The 22,008-nt window shown below is 55.0% G+C and overlaps 8 protein-coding genes across 8 annotated transcripts; 6 read left to right on the forward strand and 2 right to left on the reverse strand.

Annotated features, from left to right (window-relative positions):
• The first annotated feature begins 15 nt into the window (after positions 1-15).
• EI97DRAFT_436221 (PLP-dependent transferase) lies at positions 16-2,089 on the forward strand. Its single transcript, XM_033799047.1, has 3 exons — positions 16-210; positions 272-749; positions 798-2,089. The coding sequence occupies exons 1-3, from the start codon at positions 107-109 to the stop codon at positions 1,923-1,925; spliced, it is 1,710 nt and encodes a 569-aa protein (XP_033650901.1). The 5' UTR covers positions 16-106; the 3' UTR covers positions 1,926-2,089.
• On the reverse strand, positions 1,880-3,035 carry EI97DRAFT_436222 (ribosomal protein L16). The gene is made up of 3 exons (XM_033799048.1): positions 2,907-3,035; positions 2,368-2,853; positions 1,880-2,294 (listed from the first exon to the last, which is right to left on the reverse strand). The coding sequence occupies exons 1-3, from the start codon at positions 2,986-2,988 to the stop codon at positions 2,101-2,103; spliced, it is 762 nt and encodes a 253-aa protein (XP_033650902.1). The 5' UTR covers positions 2,989-3,035; the 3' UTR covers positions 1,880-2,100.
• A 168-nt stretch (positions 3,036-3,203) lies between these two features.
• EI97DRAFT_162426 (DNA replication factor C, large subunit) lies at positions 3,204-7,064 on the forward strand. Its single transcript, XM_033793360.1, has 4 exons — positions 3,204-3,422; positions 3,582-3,679; positions 3,733-6,480; positions 6,530-7,064. Exons 1-4 carry the CDS (start codon positions 3,354-3,356, stop codon positions 6,855-6,857), a joined length of 3,243 nt encoding a protein of 1,080 aa, XP_033650903.1. The 5' UTR covers positions 3,204-3,353; the 3' UTR covers positions 6,858-7,064.
• Positions 7,065-7,959: 895 nt separating this feature from the next.
• Positions 7,960-9,204, forward strand: EI97DRAFT_445088 (uncharacterized protein; the record flags this gene model as incomplete). Its single annotated transcript, XM_033799944.1, has 1 exon — positions 7,960-9,204. One exon carries the CDS (start codon positions 7,960-7,962, stop codon positions 9,202-9,204), a length of 1,245 nt encoding a protein of 414 aa, XP_033650904.1.
• Positions 9,205-9,823: 619 nt separating this feature from the next.
• Positions 9,824-12,290, reverse strand: EI97DRAFT_162440 (MFS general substrate transporter). Its single transcript, XM_033793362.1, has 4 exons — positions 10,835-12,290; positions 10,459-10,780; positions 10,256-10,398; positions 9,824-10,143 (listed from the first exon to the last, which is right to left on the reverse strand). Exons 1-4 carry the CDS (start codon positions 11,825-11,827, stop codon positions 9,955-9,957), a joined length of 1,647 nt encoding a protein of 548 aa, XP_033650905.1. The 5' UTR covers positions 11,828-12,290; the 3' UTR covers positions 9,824-9,954.
• Positions 12,291-14,390: 2,100 nt separating this feature from the next.
• On the forward strand, positions 14,391-15,272 carry EI97DRAFT_162437 (uncharacterized protein). Its single transcript, XM_033793361.1, has one exon. The coding sequence runs from the start codon at positions 14,654-14,656 to the stop codon at positions 15,188-15,190; it is 537 nt and encodes a 178-aa protein (XP_033650906.1). The 5' UTR covers positions 14,391-14,653; the 3' UTR covers positions 15,191-15,272.
• A 904-nt stretch (positions 15,273-16,176) lies between these two features.
• Positions 16,177-19,978, forward strand: EI97DRAFT_162528 (TPR-like protein). The gene is made up of 9 exons (XM_033793363.1): positions 16,177-16,405; positions 16,492-16,734; positions 16,790-16,993; positions 17,053-17,135; positions 17,204-17,383; positions 17,438-17,530; positions 17,580-17,736; positions 17,791-18,035; positions 18,087-19,978. Exons 2-9 carry the CDS (start codon positions 16,560-16,562, stop codon positions 19,608-19,610), a joined length of 2,661 nt encoding a protein of 886 aa, XP_033650907.1. The 5' UTR covers positions 16,177-16,405; positions 16,492-16,559; the 3' UTR covers positions 19,611-19,978.
• Positions 19,979-20,179: 201 nt separating this feature from the next.
• On the forward strand, positions 20,180-21,009 carry EI97DRAFT_461243 (uncharacterized protein; the record flags this gene model as incomplete). The annotated part of the gene is made up of 2 exons (XM_033801186.1): positions 20,180-20,693; positions 20,768-21,009. 2 exons carry the CDS (start codon positions 20,180-20,182, stop codon positions 21,007-21,009), a joined length of 756 nt encoding a protein of 251 aa, XP_033650908.1.
• Between the last annotated feature and the right edge of the window lie 999 nt (positions 21,010-22,008).

Raw genomic sequence — 22,008 nt, forward strand, 5'->3', positions numbered from 1 at the left:
AAGTCGTGGATTGACGTACTGTGTAGTCCCGAGCTATTCGCACCTCGTCTCTATCCTGCTTATATGCCAATCTCGCTCTGCGGCGCCGCACTCGGGATACATACAGATGCCAGGCTCCTCAGGGCTTCCGATTAGTCTGCGCGACACGTTCAATGCAAGGAAGGGGTCCGCAAGGAGGCAGCTTGTCAATGCGCAATTGAATGTTGATGTGTGAGCGACACTGACCCATGCTGTGGCTTGGAGAATCAGAAAACTGACAATGAGCAAACAGCATCCGTAATATAGTATTCATTCTCTTCCTGCTCCGCTGGACCCGCAAACTATTCTACCAACTCAAAGGTCGCGGTATCGTCGGCTCTGCCGTCGACCTCTACACATATACCCGTCGCGTCCTCTATGGCATATTCCTCCGGCTTCCTGGCGTGCGCACAAAGGTGCAAACGCAAGTCGCAGAAAGTATCCTGAAACTAGAAAGGAGATTGGTCCCCTCGGGACCTGGGGTTCAGCGAACTACAAGATTGCCTGCGGAAGGATGGACAACGGAACAGGTGCAGAAGGCGCTGAATGATCTGGAGGGAATGGACCATACAAGATGGGAGGATGGGAGGGTTAGCGGCGCGGTGTATCATGGTGGGGAGGATCTATTGAAGTTGCAGACGGAGGCGTTTGGGAAGTTCACGGTGTCGAATCCGATCCATCCGGATGTGTTTCCTGGCGTGAGGAAGATGGAGGCCGAGGTTGTGGCTATGGTAAGGAATCGAACTGGCTGGTGCACAGAGCAATGCTTACTCGTCTAGGTTCTCTCGCTGTTCAACGCTCCAGAAGGCGGAGTCGGCGTCTCTACCAGCGGAGGAACCGAATCTATCCTCATGGCCTGCCTGAGCGCGAGAAACAAGGCATATCAGGAGCGCGGTGTCACTGAGCCGGAGATGATCCTCCCAGAAACCGCGCATACGGCGTTCCGGAAGGCTGGAGAGTACTTCAAGATCAAGATCCATCTTGTCGCCTGCAAGGCCCCGCAGTACAAAGTCCACCTCCCCTCCGTTGCCCGCCTGGTCAATCCCAACACCGTGCTGCTCGTTGGATCTGCCCCGAACTTCCCGCACGGAATCATTGACGACATCTCGGGGCTGTCTCGCATAGCTCACAAGAAGAAGATCCCCCTCCACGTGGACTGCTGTTTGGGCTCCTTCCTCGTTCCTCTCCTAGCCAAGGCTGGCTTCGAATCCGAACCCTTTGATTTCCGCCTCAAGGGCGTTACAAGCATTAGCTGTGACACCCACAAGTATGGCTTCGCTCCCAAGGGCAACAGCACCGTTCTTTACCGCTCCGACGACTTCCGCAAGTACCAGTACTTCATCTCTCCGGATTGGCCCGGAGGCGTTTACGCTTCCCCTAGCATGGCAGGGTCCCGCCCTGGTGCCCTCATCGCCGGATGCTGGGCAAGTCTGGTGAAGCAGGGAGAGAACGGGTATATCGATGCGTGTCACAAGATTGTTGGGACGATGAAGAAGATTGAGACCGCTATCAGGGAGATGCCGGAACTCTGCTCGGATTTGAAGGTCATCGGCCGTCCCTTGGTCTCCGTGGTTGCTTTCCAGTCACATACCCTCGACATCTACGATATCGCCGACGGTATGAGCGAGAAGGGGTGGCATCTCAATGCTCTGCAGTCGCCGCCGGCGATTCACATTGCTGTCACGCTGCCTATTGTGGCGGCTGTAGATCAGCTTATTGCGGATCTGGTGGAGGTTACTGAGGAGGTGAAGGAGCGGGAGAGGAAGAGGATAGCTGAGGGGAAGGGGGCTAAGGGCGCTGTGAAGGGGGATACGGCGGCGTTGTATGGGGTTGCGGGGAGTCTGCCGAATAAGAGTGTCGTAGTGGATTTGGCGAAGGGGTTTTTGGATACATTATATAAAGTATAGTAGCGGGTTGTGGTAGGTCGTGATCGAATGCTAGGTTCTGGTAGTGGTTTGTGATAAAGCGTTCTCGTTTTCTTGCATAAATCTGACAAAATAGGCGCATCCATACGCTTTGCCGTACCTATGTGGATATACAGTCGTCTAGTCCTATCATACAACCCCTGTCCTAGCCGTTATTTTACATGGCAGCCGAAGCCACAGTAGTTGAAGCAGGCAATGTTCCAGGTGTAGTCGATGGTAGCTTCGCTGCAGACTCCTCTAGGGGAAGCTTTCTCCTCGGCCTTTTCAAATCTGCCACTGTAACGCCGTTCACACCCACTTTGGTGAGACCCATGACCGGCGGATCGCCTCTCTTGACAAACTCGTACAACCCTTAGGAAACGTCAGCCAACCTTCCCTCCCTTCCTGCATTCCTCCACATAGCAAAAAGAGGATCTGTACTCACCCGGCAACTTATTCCCCGCCAACCTAAACGCATCCCTCACCACCTGCTCATGCAACTCCCCCTTGATCTCAAAAATAATCTTACTCACCGCCACCCTCGCCGTCCAATGATCAAAGCTACCCTTCCCCTTCCCCATACGACTCTCATTCCCACTCGTATACACGCCTATATTCGCCGCGATCCGCATATACAGTCGAAACTTCATCCCACGCAACCTCTTCTTGATCGTCTCCTCGGCAATCTTGAGCTGCGCCGCGCTGATGCGCCGATCGTGGTCCCGCATCCGCAGCCCGTAGTCCCCCCATACAATCGTCGTGCCGCGCATGCTGCCGCCTGTGGGCACGCGGCAGCGGCCCTTGCGCGATTTGCGGGATTCGCCGGCTTTGGGGGCGAGCCAGTTGAGAAGGGCGGAGGAGGTGGTGAAAAAGCGAGGGACGGAGGGCGAGAGGAATTGGAATTGCGGGAGGAGCGTGGGTTGCGGTGCGACTGTGTGGTTGTGAGATGATGTACTCTTATGTGTTTGGGGCTATTAAAGGTACCTCGTAGTCGCGCCGCTCCTCCTCCTAGCGACAAGGCGCTCAATCGAGCCACCAGGCCTGCCTGTATTCTCGGCGGGGCCATGGCGGAAATGCTGGGTGAGGGACGAGGTTTCGTCTGGGATGCGGACGTCCGCTCTTCTAGCTCTCCTCACAACTTCAAGATTCTTGCCAAGACGTATGGTTGAAGTGTGGCTTGTGCTCAATTGTGGCGCTTGCGCCTGCTGCCTTCCCCCGTTGGGCTAGCGCGTTGGGTGACTTCGCGATTTCCCGACGCGTGCAATGACGAGCGACAGGGCAAGCGGCGCGGGCGAACACGATACGTCTGCCTGTTGTGGACGCCTATTATAACGTCGACGAACCCATTTCCGACGTTTGATGCTGCATAGCATCGTTTGCATTCCGCACGACTTCTGCTGTTATCCTGGAGTGTAATTGTATGAGGAAAGCATGCCGAGGGATATTAGGAGCTTCTTTGGAGGCGGGCCAGCGAAGGCGTCTTCGCAGCAGGAGGATGAGGTATGTTCGACTCCGGAGGATACCTTTATAATCAGCGATCAATCTTCTGCTTCTTTCAACTCTCTCACTTCTCTCATCCGCATTCAATCACACATCATGGCGAGGACTAGAGCTGCTACTGCAGCTATCAGACGACAGAAAACTAACTCCCAGACACAGAAACCCGCAGCGACAAAAGCAGCACCGAAGAAGAAAACCACTCGTCCAGCTCGAGTAATTGAGGACTCTGACGATGATGAAAAGGTCGAGGAGGTAAAGTGAGTTTGCCAGCGCTACATCACTCTTTGGAACAAGCTGACACAGGCGACAGACCAAAGAAGGCCAGTCCTAGAAAGCCCCCGCCCAAGAAACCGAAACGTGAGCCGTCGCCCGAGCTAGAAGAGACGACCACCTCAGCGTTCTTCGCCAGCAAGAACAAACCGAAACGATCCGAACCAGTGAAGGCAAAGAAGCCGGCTGCGTCCCCCAAGAAAGCTACTCCGCAAGCGACACCTGTTAAGTCGAATGGTACGACTGGTGGCAGGGGATCTGCACGAGGGAAAAAGGTTGTCAGCTATGCGGAGCGAGACGATGAGGATGAATTCCCGGATGACGATCTCGAAGTGGCTGATGACATCTTTGGGGATGATTATAAGAGACATGGCAAGAAGGATGATTATGTCGAGGTGGCTGATAGTGCTGATGAAGATGCACCAATTCCCTTACCGCACCGCGGGACCCCAAAGCATCCGGCGCAGAAGCAGAAGAAGATCAAGGATGAAGATGACTTTGAGCCTGATGACGAGGATGTCGACATGAAGGATGTGGATGCTGAGGATGACTTCATGGAGCCGGAGGAGGAGGAGCGAGCGGTGACGAGCAAGCCTAAGAAATCCTCAGTCGTTGGCCGAAAGCGCAAAACTCCAGAAGAGGACGAAGAGGAGGAAGAAGCCGAGGCGCCGAAGAAGACTCCTGCTAAAAAGGCCACTCCTGCAAGAGCAAGAGCCCCGGCGAAGAAGAAGGCTAAGACAGCGGACGCACCAGAAGATGCTGGAGTGCAAGCCATCTACGACAGCATTCCTCTGGTACGGGCGCCTACGCCGCCTCCCAAGGAAGAGGGCGCCAAATTCGACTGGCGAGCGACCAGAGGGCATGGAGATGCAGGCCCAGCGAGCGGATTCTCAGGCGAAATGCCCTCTGGAACCGAAACTTGTCTCGCCGGGCTCAGCTTCGTGTTCACGGGCGTTTTGGACAAGTGGGGTCGAGAGGAAGCGCAAGCTCTGGTCAAGCGTCATGGCGGAAAGATTACAGGGGCTCCCAGTAGGAAGACGGACTATGTCGTACTTGGGAACGACGCCGGTCCTAGCAAGTTGGCGAAGATTCGGGACATGAACATCAAGACTATCAATGAGGAAGGGCTTACCCAGCTCATCCTGAAACTGTCCGCACGGGATGGCGCCGGCAGCTCGAAGGCACAAGCCGCAGCCCTAGAGAAGCAGCGCAAGGAGGAGGAGAAAATCCGAGAGCAGGCTGCGCTGATGGAGAAAGAAGAGCAACAGCGATTGAAGGCTGCGGCAGCCGCTAAAAAGGGGAGTTCTGCTGCCGCTGGCAAGGCGGAGGAACCAGCTGTGGATTCTCGGTTGTGGACTGTCAAGTACGCTCCTACAAACCTCAACCAGATCTGCGGTAACAAGGCCACGGTCGAGAAGCTTCAAAGGTGGCTTCAGAGATTTCCAAAGAGCCAGAAAACGGGCTTTAAGCTTGCGGGCCCCGATGGAAGTGGTGTGTTCAGAGCGGTTATGCTTCACGGTCCTCCTGGTATTGGTAAAACCACAGCAGCGCATCTGGTTGCCAAGTTGGAAGGCTATGATATTGTCGAAAGCAACGCCAGTGACACACGCAGCAAGAAGCTTGTTGAGGAAGGCCTTCGCGGTGTCCTGAGTACCACGTCCTTGCTTGGATATTTCGCCGGGGATGGGAAGAAGGTCGAGCAGTCGAGGAAGAAGCTTGTCCTAATCATGGACGAGGTTGATGGAATGTCAGCAGGGGACCGAGGTGGTGTCGGCGCTTTGGCTGCAGTGTGCAAGAAGACGGAGATTCCGATGATTTTGATCTGCAATGACAGGCGGCAGCCCAAGATGAAGCCTTTTGACTATGTTACCTTCGACCTGCCTTTCCGTCGACCGACCGTGGATCAAATACGATCGCGGATCATGACCATTGCCTACCGAGAGGGACTGAAGATGCCGGCGCCTGTTGTCAATGCTCTGGTTGAGGGCAGCAACGCCGATATTCGACAAGTGGTCAACATGATATCAACTGCGAAGATGGACAAGGAGGCTATGGATTTCGACAAGGGCAAGGAGATGTCGAAAGCGTGGGAGAAGCACGTCATTTTGAAGCCGTGGGATATCACGCACAAGATCCTTGGGGGCGGCATGTTCGCTTCCAGCAGCAAGGCGACACTGAACGACAAGATTGAACTCTACTTCAACGACTTTGAGTTCAGTCCCCTCATGCTTCAGGAGAATTATCTCGGCACGCAACCAATCCGAGCCGCCAGCTACAGCGGCCAGGAACGGAAACTCAAGCTGCTTGAGCTCGCCTCCGAAGCCGCCGATAGCATCAGCGATGGAGACCTTGTCGACCGGATGATCCACGGATCTCAGCAGCACTGGTCTCTCATGCCCACCCATGCCGTGTTCAGCTTTGTTCGGCCGGCCAGCTTCGTCGCCGGTAGCTTGGCCGGCAACCAAACGCGCTTCACCTCTTGGCTTGGCAGGAACAGCAACCAGCAGAAGTTGACGCGTATGGTGAAGGAAATCCAAGCTCATATGCGTTTGCGGTCTTCGGGCGACCGACATGAGGTTCGGCAGAATTACATTCCTGTCTTTTGGACGCAGCTCGTCAAGCGATTGGAGGACGAAGGGAAAGATGCTGTACCAGAGATTATCGACTTGATGGACAGCTACTTCTTGACGAAGGACGACTTTGATGCGATCATGGAGTTGGGCGTGGGGCCGATGAGCCAAGAGAATGTCAAGATTCAGTCGCAGGCGAAGTCGACTTTTACGAGATTGTATGTTTGCATGATTAGATCGCGCGGACTTTGCTAACCCTTGTCATAGGTATAATCAACAGTCTCATCCACTGCCGTTCATGAAGGCCAGCCAGGTTGTGGCGCCCAAAAAGGCCACCAAGGAGAAGCCCGACCTTGAGGAAGCTCTTGAAGAATCCGACGAAGGTGAAGTCATTGACGAGATCAAGGAGGATGATGAGGATGTGGATATCAGCAAGGACAAGTACGTCAAGCAGCCTAAGAAGAAGGCGCAGCCGCAGAAGTCAAGGGGCAAGAAGAAGGCTGATGAGGAGGACGATGAAGAGAGTGAGGAGGAGGTTAAGCCTAAAGGAAAAGGCAAAGGAAAGGCCGCGGCTGGGAAGGGAAGGAAGAAGTAGGGGACGGTAGCGGGGCGGAGGACATCAAGGGCATAGGATAAGGAGTAAGGTGTCCTTCAGGGTTTACTAGGGTTGCAAGCTTATGTTCAGCTGAGTTAGGCTTGAGTATGCCTATTTGAGGATAGGCGTGGATAGCCCGTCATCTGTATACCGCGGCTGTATTTTCTTCAAGAAGTTCATCAATGGATTACATCATGCTAAGGCTCCTTGTAGGCTACGACATGCCCTTCTTCTATGTTTCATCAGCACTCCTCACCGCCTTGTCTTCCCTGAAGCCATGTCTGCCTCGGATTCCGATGTCGGTTTTCAAAAATAGGAGGATATCAGCTTCATAGTCACACCCACCCTCTTGAGTACAATATACACCAGGTAGTCAACGCATCTACGGTAAGCGCCGATGTCGCCGTCGACCAATTGAATATGTCCTCCGAACCGGCTCCGCCCTTTGTCAAACGACCTATTGTCATTATAGCTCCAGTCCGCGTCTTCACATGAGCGTTTGCCGTAACTCGCGTTCACCGCTTGTAGCCTGTTGCGGGTATATAATACCAGTGCTCTCCGGCCCCTCCCGTACCCCTTTTCTTTTCTCTTTTCAACAGTGCTGACGGTGATTCACAGGTACATATAGTCGAAGCAAGCAACATCGGTTGCAGAACACGAGTTCGAGCGGAGCCGGCGGAGGGGTTGCGAATCGAGGCTACAGTGCGAGTGCCATACCCGCCCACGAGCGAATTTTTCGATAGGTGGAGGAGGAGGAGGATACCGAGGCAGGAGATCTTGGTAGGGAGATAGGAGGGAGGAGAAAGAGCGGACTCGTGAACGGTGGGTATTTGGGATCTGGTACTGGAGGACAAGGACAGACAGAAGAGGAGGAGGAGAAGGAGGAACATTCACGCAGCAGCCCGGTTTGCCGACCGCGACCAAGAGGCTTCTCGACTGGACCTGAAATTTCGGATTCCGGAAACCTCCACCGCATCTCGCACCACCACCAGCGGCCCTCCAATCCCAACTGCATCTCCTCGTCAACACCACCCGCATCCTAACCCTAAATCCAAACCTGAACCCAAACTCAAACCCATCCCACCCCATCTATTCACCCACAATGCCGCCCCTCTCCCCGCGCACCCGCGAAGCCGGCCGCGCCCGCATCTACGGAAATCCCGCCGCCGTAGGCATGAATTCCTCCGAGTGGTCGGTCCATCTGCGCGACGAGGAACGGTCGGATTACTCGCCGTCGGATTGGGAACGGATCGTGACGCCCCAGCGACGGATGGATGAAACGGCTGCTGCTGGTGCTGCAGCTGGTCGTGGTGGTGCTGGTGGTGGAAGAGGAGGAGGTGATGGTCACTGTGATGGTGAAGGCAGCCCGACGCCCAGGGCTCGAAGGACGGGTGGGAATGGTGCTGCTTGTGGTGGCTATCCTCGTGCTTCGAGACAGTGGAACAGGAATGACACTCAAGGCGAGGACGAGTACGAAAACGAAGACGAAGACGATGAAGACGACGAAGACCACTGGCTCATAGGCTCCTTCCGCCCACCCACCGCCGCCGAACACAGCACCACAGTTTCCGTCTCCCGCCCACCACCACCACCACCCGGTCCCTCAGGCCCTCCTCCCCGTCGTCGTCCCCCTCGCATCCCGATCCCACCTCCTTTCGATCCCCGGACGGCGCTAGATAGACACTTGCAGCCGCCGCGTCCGCCGCCGCCAGCGCGTCCGCTGCAGCGGTCCGAGGAGCGGGGTTTCCTTCTGCCGTCTCTTTGGCAGCGACGGCAGGAAGGACAGGAACGACAAAGTGGAGGACTTACCCGTCTATCCCTCCTGTCTAGCAACGACAATAATGGAGGTTATACCGCACAGGAGCGTGAGCGCAACCAACTCCTCGCCGAGCTGAGGGCGGGATCCGAAGTCCCAATGGCACCGAACCGCGCATCTCTTCACCCCCACCATCACCGCACCCAAATCCAGGTCCAGGTCCAGCGTGAGGTCGGTTCAAGCAGACTGCGGCGCGTGGAACCGTTTCGCAACTTGCTGGCTGCGATTGAGGTGGAGGAGGAGGAGAGGGCCAGGGTGGCGAGGGAAAGGGAGAATCGGGTCAGGACGTGGAGTGCGGAGGTGGTGGCGGCGGGGAATTGCGGGGTGGTTATGACGCCTTCGGTGGATGTGTTTGGGGGGCGGGAGGGGGAGGGGGAGGGGAGGGACGAGCGGATGGAAGGGAGGAGGGCGAGTGCGGAGAATAGGCGGGATGGGGGAGGACGTCGTGGAGCGCCGCAGGTGAGCAGGAGCTTTGAAGATGCGGCTAGAGGGAGGTATGCGCCCTCTGATGATTCGGAAGATGAGGAGTGATGGACGGCCTTGCGAGGCATCAGCAACAGGAAAGCTCAGTGGTGAGTGAGGAACGAGCGAGGTCAGTGATGGTTGGACAAGGGAGGAGGAGTAAGTGACTGCGGCCTTCTCTTTGGCGGCGATTTTCTCCAGATCTCGGAAGCCTCGAGTAAAAGGAACCAGGGCTTTGAGTTTTGGTGCTATATCTTTTACTTCTCTGGCAAGGGCTTAGATGCCCACAGCGGAGAGAGACACGGAATCAGTATAGGTGTTAGCAAAGGTTGGGAGTCTGGTTACTTCCCAACTTGGTCGACATCTGAATCTTCATCCTTTTGTTTCCTTTTCCTTCCTTTTCCTTCCTTTTCCTTCCTTTTCCTTCCTTTTCCTTCCTTTTCCTTCCTTTTCCTTTCTTTTTCTTTCTTTTCCTTTCTTTTCCTTTCTTTTTCTTTCTTTTTTCTTTTTCTTTTTCATTTTTTTTTTCTTAATTCTACTCTCTTCTTTCTCTTCCATTGCAGTTCGCAAAATCTGCACCTTGCGGGGCCTTCGTTCCGAGTTCCGCTCATGAGAGAAGAGCGTTTCCGGCTATGTTTGAAAAGTAATCATGGCTTCTTCATCGATACCCCAGTGCTTTCCGTACCCTGCAAATATCGAGATCTATACCCCCACATCTATATCCACTCTAAGAATCCACTCCTCTACGTACGCCCCAAACCTTCGCTATTTTCCTTCTTCGTCCTCGGCTATTTCCTTCCTCGTCCCTCCTCATCTCCATCACCGATGCGTAGTCCTCAGCCCCTTATTCGCCGCAAACGCGCTCGCAACAATGGCCACGGCCGCAATCGCCGTCGACGCCGCAAACGAGTAGCGTATCCCGTCGTAGTAGACCAGACGAGCCTTGAGCTGGACGTCGGGCGGGAGTGTGCGCAGGGCGGTGACGGAGTGCCGGATTGCGTCGATGATCTGCGTGAGGTGTTATTATCTCAGACTCGAAATTATGGAGAGAAACTGGGCATATTTTGAATTTTTGGGTTATGGAAAAGTGGTGTAATGGATGAAGAATGGCGGAGCTTACCTCTTCCTTGCTAGGAACGCCTTCGAGTGCCAAAGGTAAGCGCCAGGTCAGTGTATTCTGCACGATAGATGCCGTGACGGCGACGCCCCAGACGCTGCCGAGGGAGCGGACGAGATAAACCGTGGAAGCGGACACCGCGTGCTCTACATCATACTAATTAGTCACTTCCTACCACATACTCCGACGAAGAGGCGAAAACGCACCCGAATGTTCAAAAGACGCAAGCGTCGTGAACAGAATCGCAGGATAGATGATGCCCTGCCCCAGATTCGCGGGGAAGATCCACAGATAGTACTTCCATTGGCTGTCGTGGAAGGCGAGCGAGGTGACGAGGCCGTTGCCCAGCATCATCAGGACGGCGCCGATGCGGACGAGTTTGATGAGCTTGCCCCAGCGGGACATGACGATTCCGGCGATCAGGCCGCCGAGGGGCGTTGCGAGGGAAGGGATGGCGAGGCGCGCGCCGGCTTTGGTGGGCGTGTCGAGCAGGACGACTTGGAAGAAGAGGGGGAGCATGAAGAGGTACTTGATACTTGGTTAGCAAAGTTGGGATCCGTGACCGAGGGGTGGGAGACGTACGGCATAAGCAGCTGTCCCGGCGCAGACATTGGCAATCTGGACGGCAACGGGATTCCTACCCATCAACTGCCGCAGCGGTATCACGGGGATAGCGGTCGTCGTCGCCTCCACATAGACAAATACAGCCAGAAGCACGCAGCTTCCCACCAGCGATGCGATGACCCAGGCATTGCTCCAGGGAAGCTCATTCCCACCCAAGCTCAGCCCAACCAGCTGGATCGAGATCGCCGTCACCAACAGCAGCGCCCCTACAAAATCCACCTTCTCCCGTATCTCCCTCCACGACGGCCTCACCTCCGCCGGATCCTTGATGACAAGCCAACCCACAAACAGCGCAAACAGGGAGATGGGGACCTGCAAAAGGAAGCACCACCGCCAGCCAATGCCGTCGGCGATGCTCCCTCCGAAGCTGGCTCCGCAGATGGCGCCGAAGCCAAACATGGCGTTCTGCAGGGCCTGATACATGCCGCGCTTCCTGAAGGGAATCATGTCCGAGTTGACGATGGTGGCCATGGTCATGAGACCGCCGCCGCCGAAGCCTGCGAGGGCACGCATGCAGTTGACCATTACAATCGTTTGGGCGGCGCCGCAGCCTAGACAGCCCAGGGCGAAGGTAATGGTGGAGACGAAGAAGCATATCCGGCGGCCGAAGATGTCGGAAAAGCGACCATAGAGAGGTTGGAATGCAGTGCTGGTAACTAAGTAGGACGTCGTGAGCCACGAAGCGGTATTGGCGGCGTCGAAATCGGAGCTTATGACTGCGTAGGTTGCGGCCGTGATGGTGCCGTCGAAACCGTAGAGGAAGACGTTGAGGAAGATGGCGAGCTCGATCCAGATGAATGCGGGCGGTGGCTTCCAGTCGGTTTCTGAAGGGGGGTGCAGGAGGGGTGTTCGTTCGGTCGAAGTTAGGATTGAATTTTCGCTGTCTCCATCTGCGACATGCCCATTGTAGTCCTGCTCTTCCTCATCGCTCTGTACTCCTCCCGCACACATGATGCTTTGGCACTTTATGAAAACACTTCAGTGCCTCGTCTTTTCCCTGCTCTTAATGGGACATGTGTCTTCAAAATTGCTGCCCATCAACGTCATAACTCTTATAATTCGAGTTGCATTTTTCCCAGTCCATCAAAACGAGCGTGCCAAATATACGAAGTCACGCCATTGGAGCGATGTTTGACGGAAGCAAGCAAGCCACAGCAGGGCTCGAATTTACCCACAACCCCCACCTACCAAACCTCACCACAGACGCCACAACCAACTCTTCAAATTGTACAGTACTGCGGCTGTGCACATCCAACTGAACATCCCCTCGCAGTTCTTCTGTAGGTGAGGTTCGCTACCTAGCACAAGCCTATTAGCTATGTCTAAATAATGCAACAAGTAGAACTTTGCTTTGCAAACTGAATATACGTTAATAGAGGCACTTTAAAGCTAATTGCAACATCTATAAAATCGCTGCACTTGCAAGCAGCTTACTTGGATGTAGAAAAGAGCAGTACAGAGGAAGTGCAAGAGTGAGTTCAGTCGGATGTGAACAGAGGTTTCTACACCCCAGCAAGAAAGGCTTGCACGACGCTTCGTCCTCGCGGCGAGAAACGAGAGCGAGCGTCTCCACTCGTTCCCAGCGCCAACAAAACAGTATTCACTATCTTCGGGGTCACACGCAGGTTTAGAGTTCATGGTGGAGGTCTAGCCACCTAAGAAGGAGTATGTAGCCACTACTTGCTGGTGGGATTTGTCTCGGGCTTATTTTATTACCGCGCCCCGTAGCCGAATGAAGGGCGAGACTGGTGCAACTCGATGTTTGGTGAAGCGTACGGAGGTACAGTTGGGGAGGACCGATGAGATAGGTAGTCTACGCATCGGAGCTCTGATGGTAATTGAGATCAGAGGATGAGATCGATACCAAAACATAGCGTCTAAACGTGATAGGGTGATGACGATACGGAAGAAAATGGCCAAGTAGTAGTAGTGCCAGGCACGCAAAAGCCGAAAGCACACGTGGAAAGGATACCTAGGTAGTTATTAATAATAAAGGAGTCGGAAAAACGGCTGGCTGTGGAGCGGGCAGCAAGCGGGACCGGCCGAGAAAGGGTCGGTGCCATGTGTCGGTCGTTGATGCGGCTAGAGAACCCCGCTTTGTCCCTCGACCGACGCACGCAGTACACCTGCAAAGCAGAAGGCTGCGAAACATCGCTTTGCTGTCGAGCTTCAGGAGCTGTTGTGAGATGGGGCAGCTCATCGTTTCGTCCAGCTGCTGGAAACTCGGTTGCCAAACTCATCCGCATGTCTGAGTAGTATCAGTGTTACCGAATTCTGCAGGCTGCCGAGTTCTGTAGGAACATGACCTTTCTTTCCAACATGGATTCTTGGATGAAGCGGTCCAGGATGTCTACGGAGTACTGGATCCTCGATCGGTGGGTTGACGGCTTAAGCCGGGAGAGGAGAACTCCTGCTGAGCGCAACCAACCGTACTTCCAACACTGAACCGTCGAGTTGCATCAGGATATTATAAAGTCCCCGTAGTTCGGGAAGGTTGAAATTACCGACGCCTGCAGAGTGGCCTGTAGGCGCATAGTGTGTAACTCGCGCATTAGACGAGTGGCGGAGGAATCAATACGGAGTATCCAGTCGGCCATATATGACACGATCAACGATTCTCCCGGTTTGCGATTTGCCCTGGGTCCGGGAGTCTGGGAAATCCGCTCTGGCTAAAATAAAAAACCAAGGCAAGGTGAGACGGACGCTTCATCTAATAAGGAATGCGCATGTCCGCCAGGCGTCCGCGGCAAGGATTACAGCATTATTGTTATTTGATCGATTGGACTCGTTCTTGGCGGTTTGGTACGACGCAGTGTGTCCTTTGGCTCCGGGATATTCACAGCGATACGAGGAGGCGTGGCGGTGCGACGGTCAGCATTGAGCAAGATGTGCGCCTCTTTTGGGTTGATTCCGATGCAGGGATGACGAGGAGGATTCTCAACCAGGCGGTGCTGCGGTGATCGGACTGCAAAGTCTTGAGAGGCATGCAGGAGGGGTTGTCGCACCAACCCGGCACGGGCATGCAGGGCATGTTGGAAATGTCCTGGTGCCATTCTTGGTGTCAAAACCCCGAACCCTTTTTGTAAATCCACGTCTGTTTTGTGATGTGACCTTACTAGATTGTCATGACCGTTTTGGCCTTCAGCCTTGTCTTCATGCTGATACGAACCGGCTGGTCTGTGGCGCACGGGCGAAACAGGCAAGAAGAGAAGCATCTTCTGCCTATCGACCCTCCTAGCAGGATGTAACATCGAACATGTCGTGCCAGTGTTTGGGTGTTGCAGTGTTTTGGATGGTCCTCGGATTCGGTTTACTGTAGGGGTCGACGAACGATGAACGGGCCGAGGAAGCTCCACGACGCTAGACGGGACCTGGACCGGGAGTCGCTAATGGGGGTCATTCTCCCATTTTCGATCAGATACTGCATATTGATATTGAAGCCCTCTTCCTGTGTAGATGCGGCTCGGGTGAGAAGGCGCAGGAACCTTCTTTTTCTCTGAGCCGCCTCGCGTCGAATTCGGCATCTCGTCGACGGCGAGGGATGACGGGCAGCCCAACACGCTCTCACCGGCTCGGATTGTGGCGCTGAGGAAGCCACAACGACCCAGGTGACTTCACGTGGCTTGTGGCTTGTCCCAGAAATCCTCCACGGTGGATCCGTGTGGACGGCATCCCGAAAGGTTCTGGCAGTAAGATGATGAACTGGCCGCTCAAAGATCTTTGTTGAACTCTTTCCTCGTGGGGCTGAGCAGTGCGAGTCAAGCAGGACTGGTGGTTATGTATCAGAATCATGCGGCCTCATCAAGCAGGCGACGAGGCACCGTTAAAAAAGGGACTCTCACCCCGAGCCGAGTCGAGTCCAGCCAGGTACCTTTCCTTTCTGGCCCCACGGCGGACTCTCTGCAGGGGCATGCACGGCAGCCAGTCAGCAGTCGGGGCCAGATTGGGGGACGGACACGGGGGGAAGAAAGTGCATGGATGCGTGACACGAGGGCTGCTCGACCTGGCCCTTTCCACTGCCGACCGGCGAACGGCGGGACGAGGGCCACGGAAGACATTGTTTTGCGTCACGGCACGGACAGCCACGCCAAGAGCATGTTGGAAGCTTCAACGAGTGCCCCGGCTGCCACACACCCACACACCCACACACACGGACGCATGCACACACACACCCGCTGCAGCCAGCCCTCCTCCAGTCCCCCTCACAAAACGAGCGCACTCGGCACCTCCAGCGGGCCAGCGCAACAACCCCTCGAGCTGCTGCCGCCCGTCTCTTCTTCCAGTCTCCGGCGATGCATGATAATGATAAGATGACGCAGCGCCTCCCTGCGGACAAGCATGGTTGTGCAACAGTAGGTAGACAGCCGCCCGCCTCCTTCTATCGGGTGCCTGACTGCCATGGGATTCCAGGGAGCCGTACATACAATAATATCTACTGTACCTATCCACCTGGGCGTGGTCAGACGGGCTGACGCGCCGAAAGGGAGGGGCCAGCTGAACGGGTGGGCCTGACAGGCGGTTGCTTGCCGTGACTGGGACATGCCACGTTCCTTTATATTATTACAATGGAGAGATGCAAGCGGATCGACGACTTGTTGATGATTTGACGACTCTAGTACCAAAGGGACCTTGGCGAGGAAGCTTCTCTGAAAAAGGCGGCGACGCGACCAAGCTGCGCGCACCTGTCATCTGCTCCTCGTCCCACATCGGTGCGCCGTGCAAATGTCTTGGTGGTTGGTAGACCCAGTGTCGCAGTCGCACACGTTGCCCATCTTGTCAAGTGTGGTGGTAGTAGAAGCGCTCAGCCGACGTTGCGAGTCTCTCGACGGAGTACGCCAGGCGTCAACCTCACGTGCTGGCCCTGGCCTCCGTAGAGACCAACACATCGGTCGCACGTACCGGCGATGGTACATATAGGGGGAACGAAACGGGCAGGCTGTTTCCGTCTGTCGCCGAGGATGCAAGGCGGATGCAAATCCTCTGCGGGCGTGCCATCATGGATGGGAGGATATAGGCATAGGAGTATGTACATACATAATAATATAGGTTCCAAGGTTGGAGGGTAGCTGCCCCTTCCTTCCGCGTCAGCTTCCGCGGGAAGGCAGGCGCCACCCACGGCCCAAGCGATCCATCCACGCCTTGGCGCACGGGCGCTCCTTCCCCGCCAACCGAACCTTGTTGTCCGGGGGTTCGTTGCAAAATGATCCAACCGCCCGCAAGCCCTCCTCTCGACTCTGGGAAAGGGGACTTATCTTGCCCATGCCCTCTGCTGTCGATGCTCGCCCTCTCTTTAGGGCCCGCCCGCCCCTTCGCCATTTCCCCCCGTTTTCCTCCCGCCTCACCTCTCCTCTCACCCTTCACCTTCGCCGTCACCCTCCCTCTACAGCCCCTTCGTCAGCTTTATTTCATCGATTCCAATCTACCCGCAGTCGTTACACGCTGCCTAACGACTCGACTAGACGCTCGCCGTATTCCTGTTAGGCTCCTCCTCGGCCTGTCGCCTTCGATCCGATCCTACCGGCCCTTTTCGTAAGTCGACTCTGATTCGCTTAAAGGCTTCAACAGAGCCTCCCATCTCCGATCACCACCAGCTGTATCTCACTCACATGAACCAGTTTATCTTCTGTCATTACTTGAACCGCCCCCCTGCCGTCCCATCTCGCTGTAACTGCTGCTGCGGAGCATGGCCAGCCACCAGCAGCCCTCGCCCACCGCCGCCCTCGCCCCCCATCAACAACATGGTCCACCCCATCCCATGCAGGTCAATGGACACCCTCACCAAGTGGGCCCGCCTGCCCCCAAGTCGCAGATCGTCGAGGCATCAAACCGGAGCCAAGAGAGCATTTGGGTGAAGCTGGGTACGACTGGTCCATCTTGTCTAGATTGACTTTGGTCACTAACACCCCTCGTCAGCGCAAATGTTTGAGCAACTAGAGGACTTTGACCAGGCCCATCAGTGCTATGAACAAGCGCTCAAGTACAACAACTGGTCCATCCCAGCCATGCTTGGCATTGCCACCATCCTGCGCAACCGAGACGCCTTCAGCCAGGCTTCGGAATACTATCGCACCGTCACCAAGATTGACCCTTCGAATGGCGAGGCATGGGGAAGCTTGGGTGCGTCACCTGTTCTCCTCACGTCATTCCCGAGGCCAACATGACTAACATCCGTGCAGGCCATTGCTATCTGATGGACGACAACCTCCAACAGGCATATACCGCCTACCAGAATGCCCTATTCAATCTGCCCGATGCCAAGGTAAATACAAATGCAGTGGCAACGTGGCAACGCCCACACTGTCGAATAGTGGCTGACGTGCGCTACAGGATCCGAAACTGTGGTACGGAATCGGCATCATGTATGATCGCTATGGGAATCTCGACTTTGCCGAGGAAGCCTTTTCCCAGGTGATGAGGATGGAGCCCAATTTCGAGAAAGCAAACGAGATCTACTTTCGCTTGGGCATCATTTACAAACAGCAACACAAGTTCGAGCAGAGTCTCGATGTGAGTGGTCCCACCCAATTCGCCCTCAAAACTGTCGCTGACCTTTTGTACTAGTGCTTCAAGTACATTTTGCCGAACCCGCCCCGCCCTCTATCAGAGACAGACATTTGGTTCCAGATTGGCCATGTGTACGAACAGTTGAAGCAGGTTCGTTAATCGAGACGTCGCCGCTAGCCGGTTCTAACATCTCTTGTAGCCCGATGCTGCGCAAAACGCTTACCGCCGAGTTCTGGAACATGACCCAAATCACGCGAAAGTCCTGCAACAGCTCGGTTGGCTGCTATATATGCAAAGCACGAATTATGCAAGCCAGCAAGAGGCCATTGAGTATCTCGAGAAGTCGGTACAGGCCGGTAAGTGCTTGGCTTTCTCCATTACCTACGCCGTCCATACTGACAGCATCAAAGATTCGAACGACGCCCAGAGCTGGTACCTGCTTGGGCGCTGCTATATGGCGCAGCAAAAGTATCCCAAGGCCTACGAAGCTTACCAGCAGGCCGTCTATCGCGATGGCAGGAACCCAACCTTCTGGTGTTCCATTGGCGTGCTGTACTATCAGATCAACCAATATCGGGACGCCCTCGATGCCTACTCTCGCGCGATTCGACTCAATCCCAACATCTCCGAGGTTTGGTACGACCTTGGCACTCTGGTATGCTTGTCTACATTTCCTCTCCCTGTTCTTATCCTGACCATGATACAGTACGAATCGTGCAACAACCAGACTGCAGATGCCCTGGATGCATACCAGAGAGCAGCAGACTTGGACCCAACCAACGTCCACATCAAGGCACGACTTGCACTCCTTCAAAACGGCGGTCAGGCGACCAACGGAGCTCCGAACCAGGGAAATGCTCCCGTCCCGCAGGATGTCCATCCCCAGGCCTATCAGCCTGCAGGCCTTCATGGTCCCGCCGCTCCTCAATGGAATGCGACGCAACCACAGCAACCGCCTCACGGTCCCGCCCCGCCGGCTATTGGCGCTTCGTCAGAGTGGAATCGTCCGTTGGCCCAAATCCGTGAACCTGGACTTCCACCGCAACAACTCAATCCCTATGAGCAGCGTGAGAGCGGCCGTCCCGCCACGCAGCATGCTCCACTGCAGCCCCCAAGCCCAAGGCGAGAAAGGCCATATCAAGAGGCGCCGCGTCCGCCTACCAATGGTCCTGGTCCTGCTGGTCCGACGCACCCGCCAGCTCCTCCGCTGCGTCGAGGCCTTTCCCCTTCTCCCAAGACGCACAGCGTCGCTCCAAGTCCCTACCATGCGCAGCCTCCGCACCATCCACCTCCAGGGCCGCCGCCTCAGTCGCAGCTACCACCCCCACACCAACAGCAGCAGCCGCCGCCCCAGCAACAACCATTGCCGCCGCCGCCGCAGCCACCCCAGCCACCGCAGGCTCCGCAGCCCCGAGAGCAACCGCCGAACCGCATCTCGAATCCCAACTATGGTGCTCCACATGCAGCTAACGTACCTCCTCCTCCTCCGCCTCCGCCTACAGGCCTCAGCGGACCGGCTAGTCAAGGGCCACTTCCACCTCCTGCCTATGGACGCATGAGCAGCCCACCTCCTCCAGAGGTCCGTCCCATTGTCGAAAACCGTGCGGCCTCCCCTCGCAGTGGATATCAAGGACCTTACCAGCACCATCCTGATTCTTCCACCGGCGGCGGTATTGCTAATGGGGCCCCTGCTCCAGCGTCTGCACTGGCCGCTGCGGAGGCTGCCGCTCGTGAACGTGAAGATCGTCCCCCAACCGCCCCATCAAAACGACATCGTGAATGGGAAGAGAACGACCATGTGGCTTCTAAACCTCCTGCTAACGAGGAAAAGCGTCAGAAGCTCGAAGAGTCCCATAGCCGCCGACCTTCCCCACCTGCTCACCGGATCGCTTCTCCGCAGGTCGCGCGGCACAGTCCGCCGGCCACACACGATGCGCGGCGATTCAACGATGGGTATCACCCATCGGAGGCTGCCCATCACCCTCCGTCCCTACCTTCCATGAATGCCAACCAGCCACCCCTCCCACGTTTAGCGGAACCAGCAAAACAGGAGCGAGCGGAGCATCACGAGCCGGCTGCTCGTCACATGGATGTCGATGAGAACTATGATGATGAGCCAGAAGAAGCGAAGCCGACTGTTGCAAAGTCCGAGCGTGGCAGCCCGCGTAACGCGGCAGCGGCAGGCAACGGCATATCGCATGGTGCTCCTCCGGCGGAGCAAAAATCTTAAAAGGATAGATGTCACCAGGTGTGGTTTGCATTGCTGACTCAACGCATGCAATCCTGAACGAATCAGCGACGGCCTCTTGACGGTCGTTATGGACCGATACCCAAACTTCGTTTGTTCGGATATTGGATTTCTGGATAAGGTGTCTGGCTGCTGGCTGTTATATTCGTCTTGGATTATTACTTTTTTGTTCTCGGTTTACCTTTTGGCCATTTGCCTGAGGATCAGAAACTTGCAGAAGCGCTCTTTTTTGACTTTTCTACTTAGCTGTAAAGAAGGCCTTGACCCATGCAATTTGTGGCTTGGACGATAGGAAACAGTCCCAGATTCTCTAGTTTGGTCTTGGGTGCGGTGGTGGGATGCAGTAGCTATAATACTCCTTTCAAAGCATACCTAGGTAGAATGCTTTTGCTTGTCAATATTACTGGCTAGGTTAGGTTGCTGTAGCTTTCTGACAATCTCGGATGAAAGAGATCGAACGTTACCGGTTTGGGTAAGCGTAATTTTTCCCGCAACTTGTCGTCATTGCCCATTCTTGTTTGTCGATTTCCAGCCCCCCGCGTCCCAACACCATGTTCATGCGACAACAACAGCTAGGAACCAAACTTGTCCAAAGCTCGAATCTGCACCTGAAGAGTAGCGTCCTCGTCTCTTGCAGCATTACAACTACACGACCCTTTTCCACGCCTGGACGACGGCAAAATCAAGAGCACCCAAAGCTACAGCGCCCAGCTCCCAGCTACACCACCGGCGTGCGCCCGACCGCTTCGTGCACGCTTCCCCTTGCCCAGCAGCCCAAGACCGCTAGATCTCGTCTACATACCTCGGCGGCGTGCAGGATGGCCTCGGACGACGCGTACGCCGCCTTCCTCGAGAAAGCGAACCAGGACGTCTCGGGCGGAGCGGGGGGCGAGGAGATAACGGCTAGGTCGTCGTCGTCGGCGGACAAGAGGATCCGGATCCAGGAGCAGGATGTCGTGGAGGTGCCGGCGAGTCTGCGGGGGATCGAGGAGGTGTATGTTAGCGAGAGTGATGAGGGGTTCGAGGGGGTGGGGTTGGGTTGGGAGGGCGGGGAGGTTGATGCCGGTGAGTTAGTCGTATATTCTCTGTGATTCCAGATCTTGGGATCGATTGGCTGATTGGGGGTTTTTGCATAACAGATTCCCTTCGTAAAGCGCTTTCTCTGTCGTCGGATACGGATGTGTCTAGTCTGAGTGAGAAGGAGTTCGATCCCCGGGGCAACTATACGTCTGTCATTGATAAGGTGAAGAGAGCGGGGAATGGGAGCGTGAAGATTTTTAGGATCGAGTTGGATGCGACGAGGGCGGAGATTTGGGTGCTGAGTGTGGATGAGAAGGGGAAGAGGCTTGTTGGGGTGAGGACGTTGAGTGTGGAAACGTGATTGTTCGCTATGGGGGTTAAGGTTGGAGAGGCGTGGAAGTACAGGTTGAGAGAGCTTGTACGATATGGCGAGGAGAGTCAGGACATCCGGATTTGACCAAGAGTTTCGAAGGATCCATGGATGAAGATGGTGAAGGAAGCGTCAAGGGAGCATGACTTTGGCGCTTCCCATCTGGGCTTAATCTTCCTAGCGAATATTGAGCCCGTACCCTCTCTTCTAATAAACCTCTCCACGCTCTGATGGTCCAGTTTACCAACGTCAAGAATTGAAAGAACTTCACGTGCCCGGCAAGAGGACTGTTTCCATTTATTTGCTGCCGGTGCATTTCTACATTTAACTGGCTACTTGGGCCAAAGAATCGGCAGTTGGATCAAGCACAAAGCGTAAGGTGTACTCTCCCCAGCATCCCGTACTCCTAAATATAAAATCTCCTCATTGCCGGCCCCTCTCCGTAGGCTCACTCCTGTAGGACGATTCAATATCCACCAAATACTCGGCCAAGACCTCGTTGCTCCATATCCAAAGCATTCTTCCTCTCCGTCTCCATCGAGCCAGTCCCAGGAAAACCGAGAGTGACCCTCATCATCATACAGATCGATCTCCAAACACTCGTACATGAGCTCGCGGCGTAACGCGTGCACCTCGGGCAGCAGCTAGCCGACAGAGACGCTATTAAAGTCTACCCTCTAGTAGCTAATAGATTAAGCTTACTTCTTCTTTATTACGCTAAAGCATTTTATAGATACCTATAAACCTTCTCTAAAGTAATATATAACGAAGATTCTTAAATAGTAAGAATATAATAGTTAAACTAGTAATAGAATACTTAAGCTACCTAATCTAACTATTATATAACTAATATTTCATCTAATATTTTCTAACTGCTACTTATAACGTACGTCACGGGCGAGTCGGTCACACAGGCGAGTCGGTCACTATGCCAAGACCCCACCAGAATGTACTCTCACCTCTACTATAATCATGATGTCTCAACAACAC

This window comes from Westerdykella ornata (assembly GCF_010094085.1).
Source record: "Westerdykella ornata strain CBS 379.55 unplaced genomic scaffold EI97scaffold_28, whole genome shotgun sequence".
Classification (NCBI taxonomy): Eukaryota; Fungi; Ascomycota; class Dothideomycetes; order Pleosporales; family Sporormiaceae; genus Westerdykella; species Westerdykella ornata.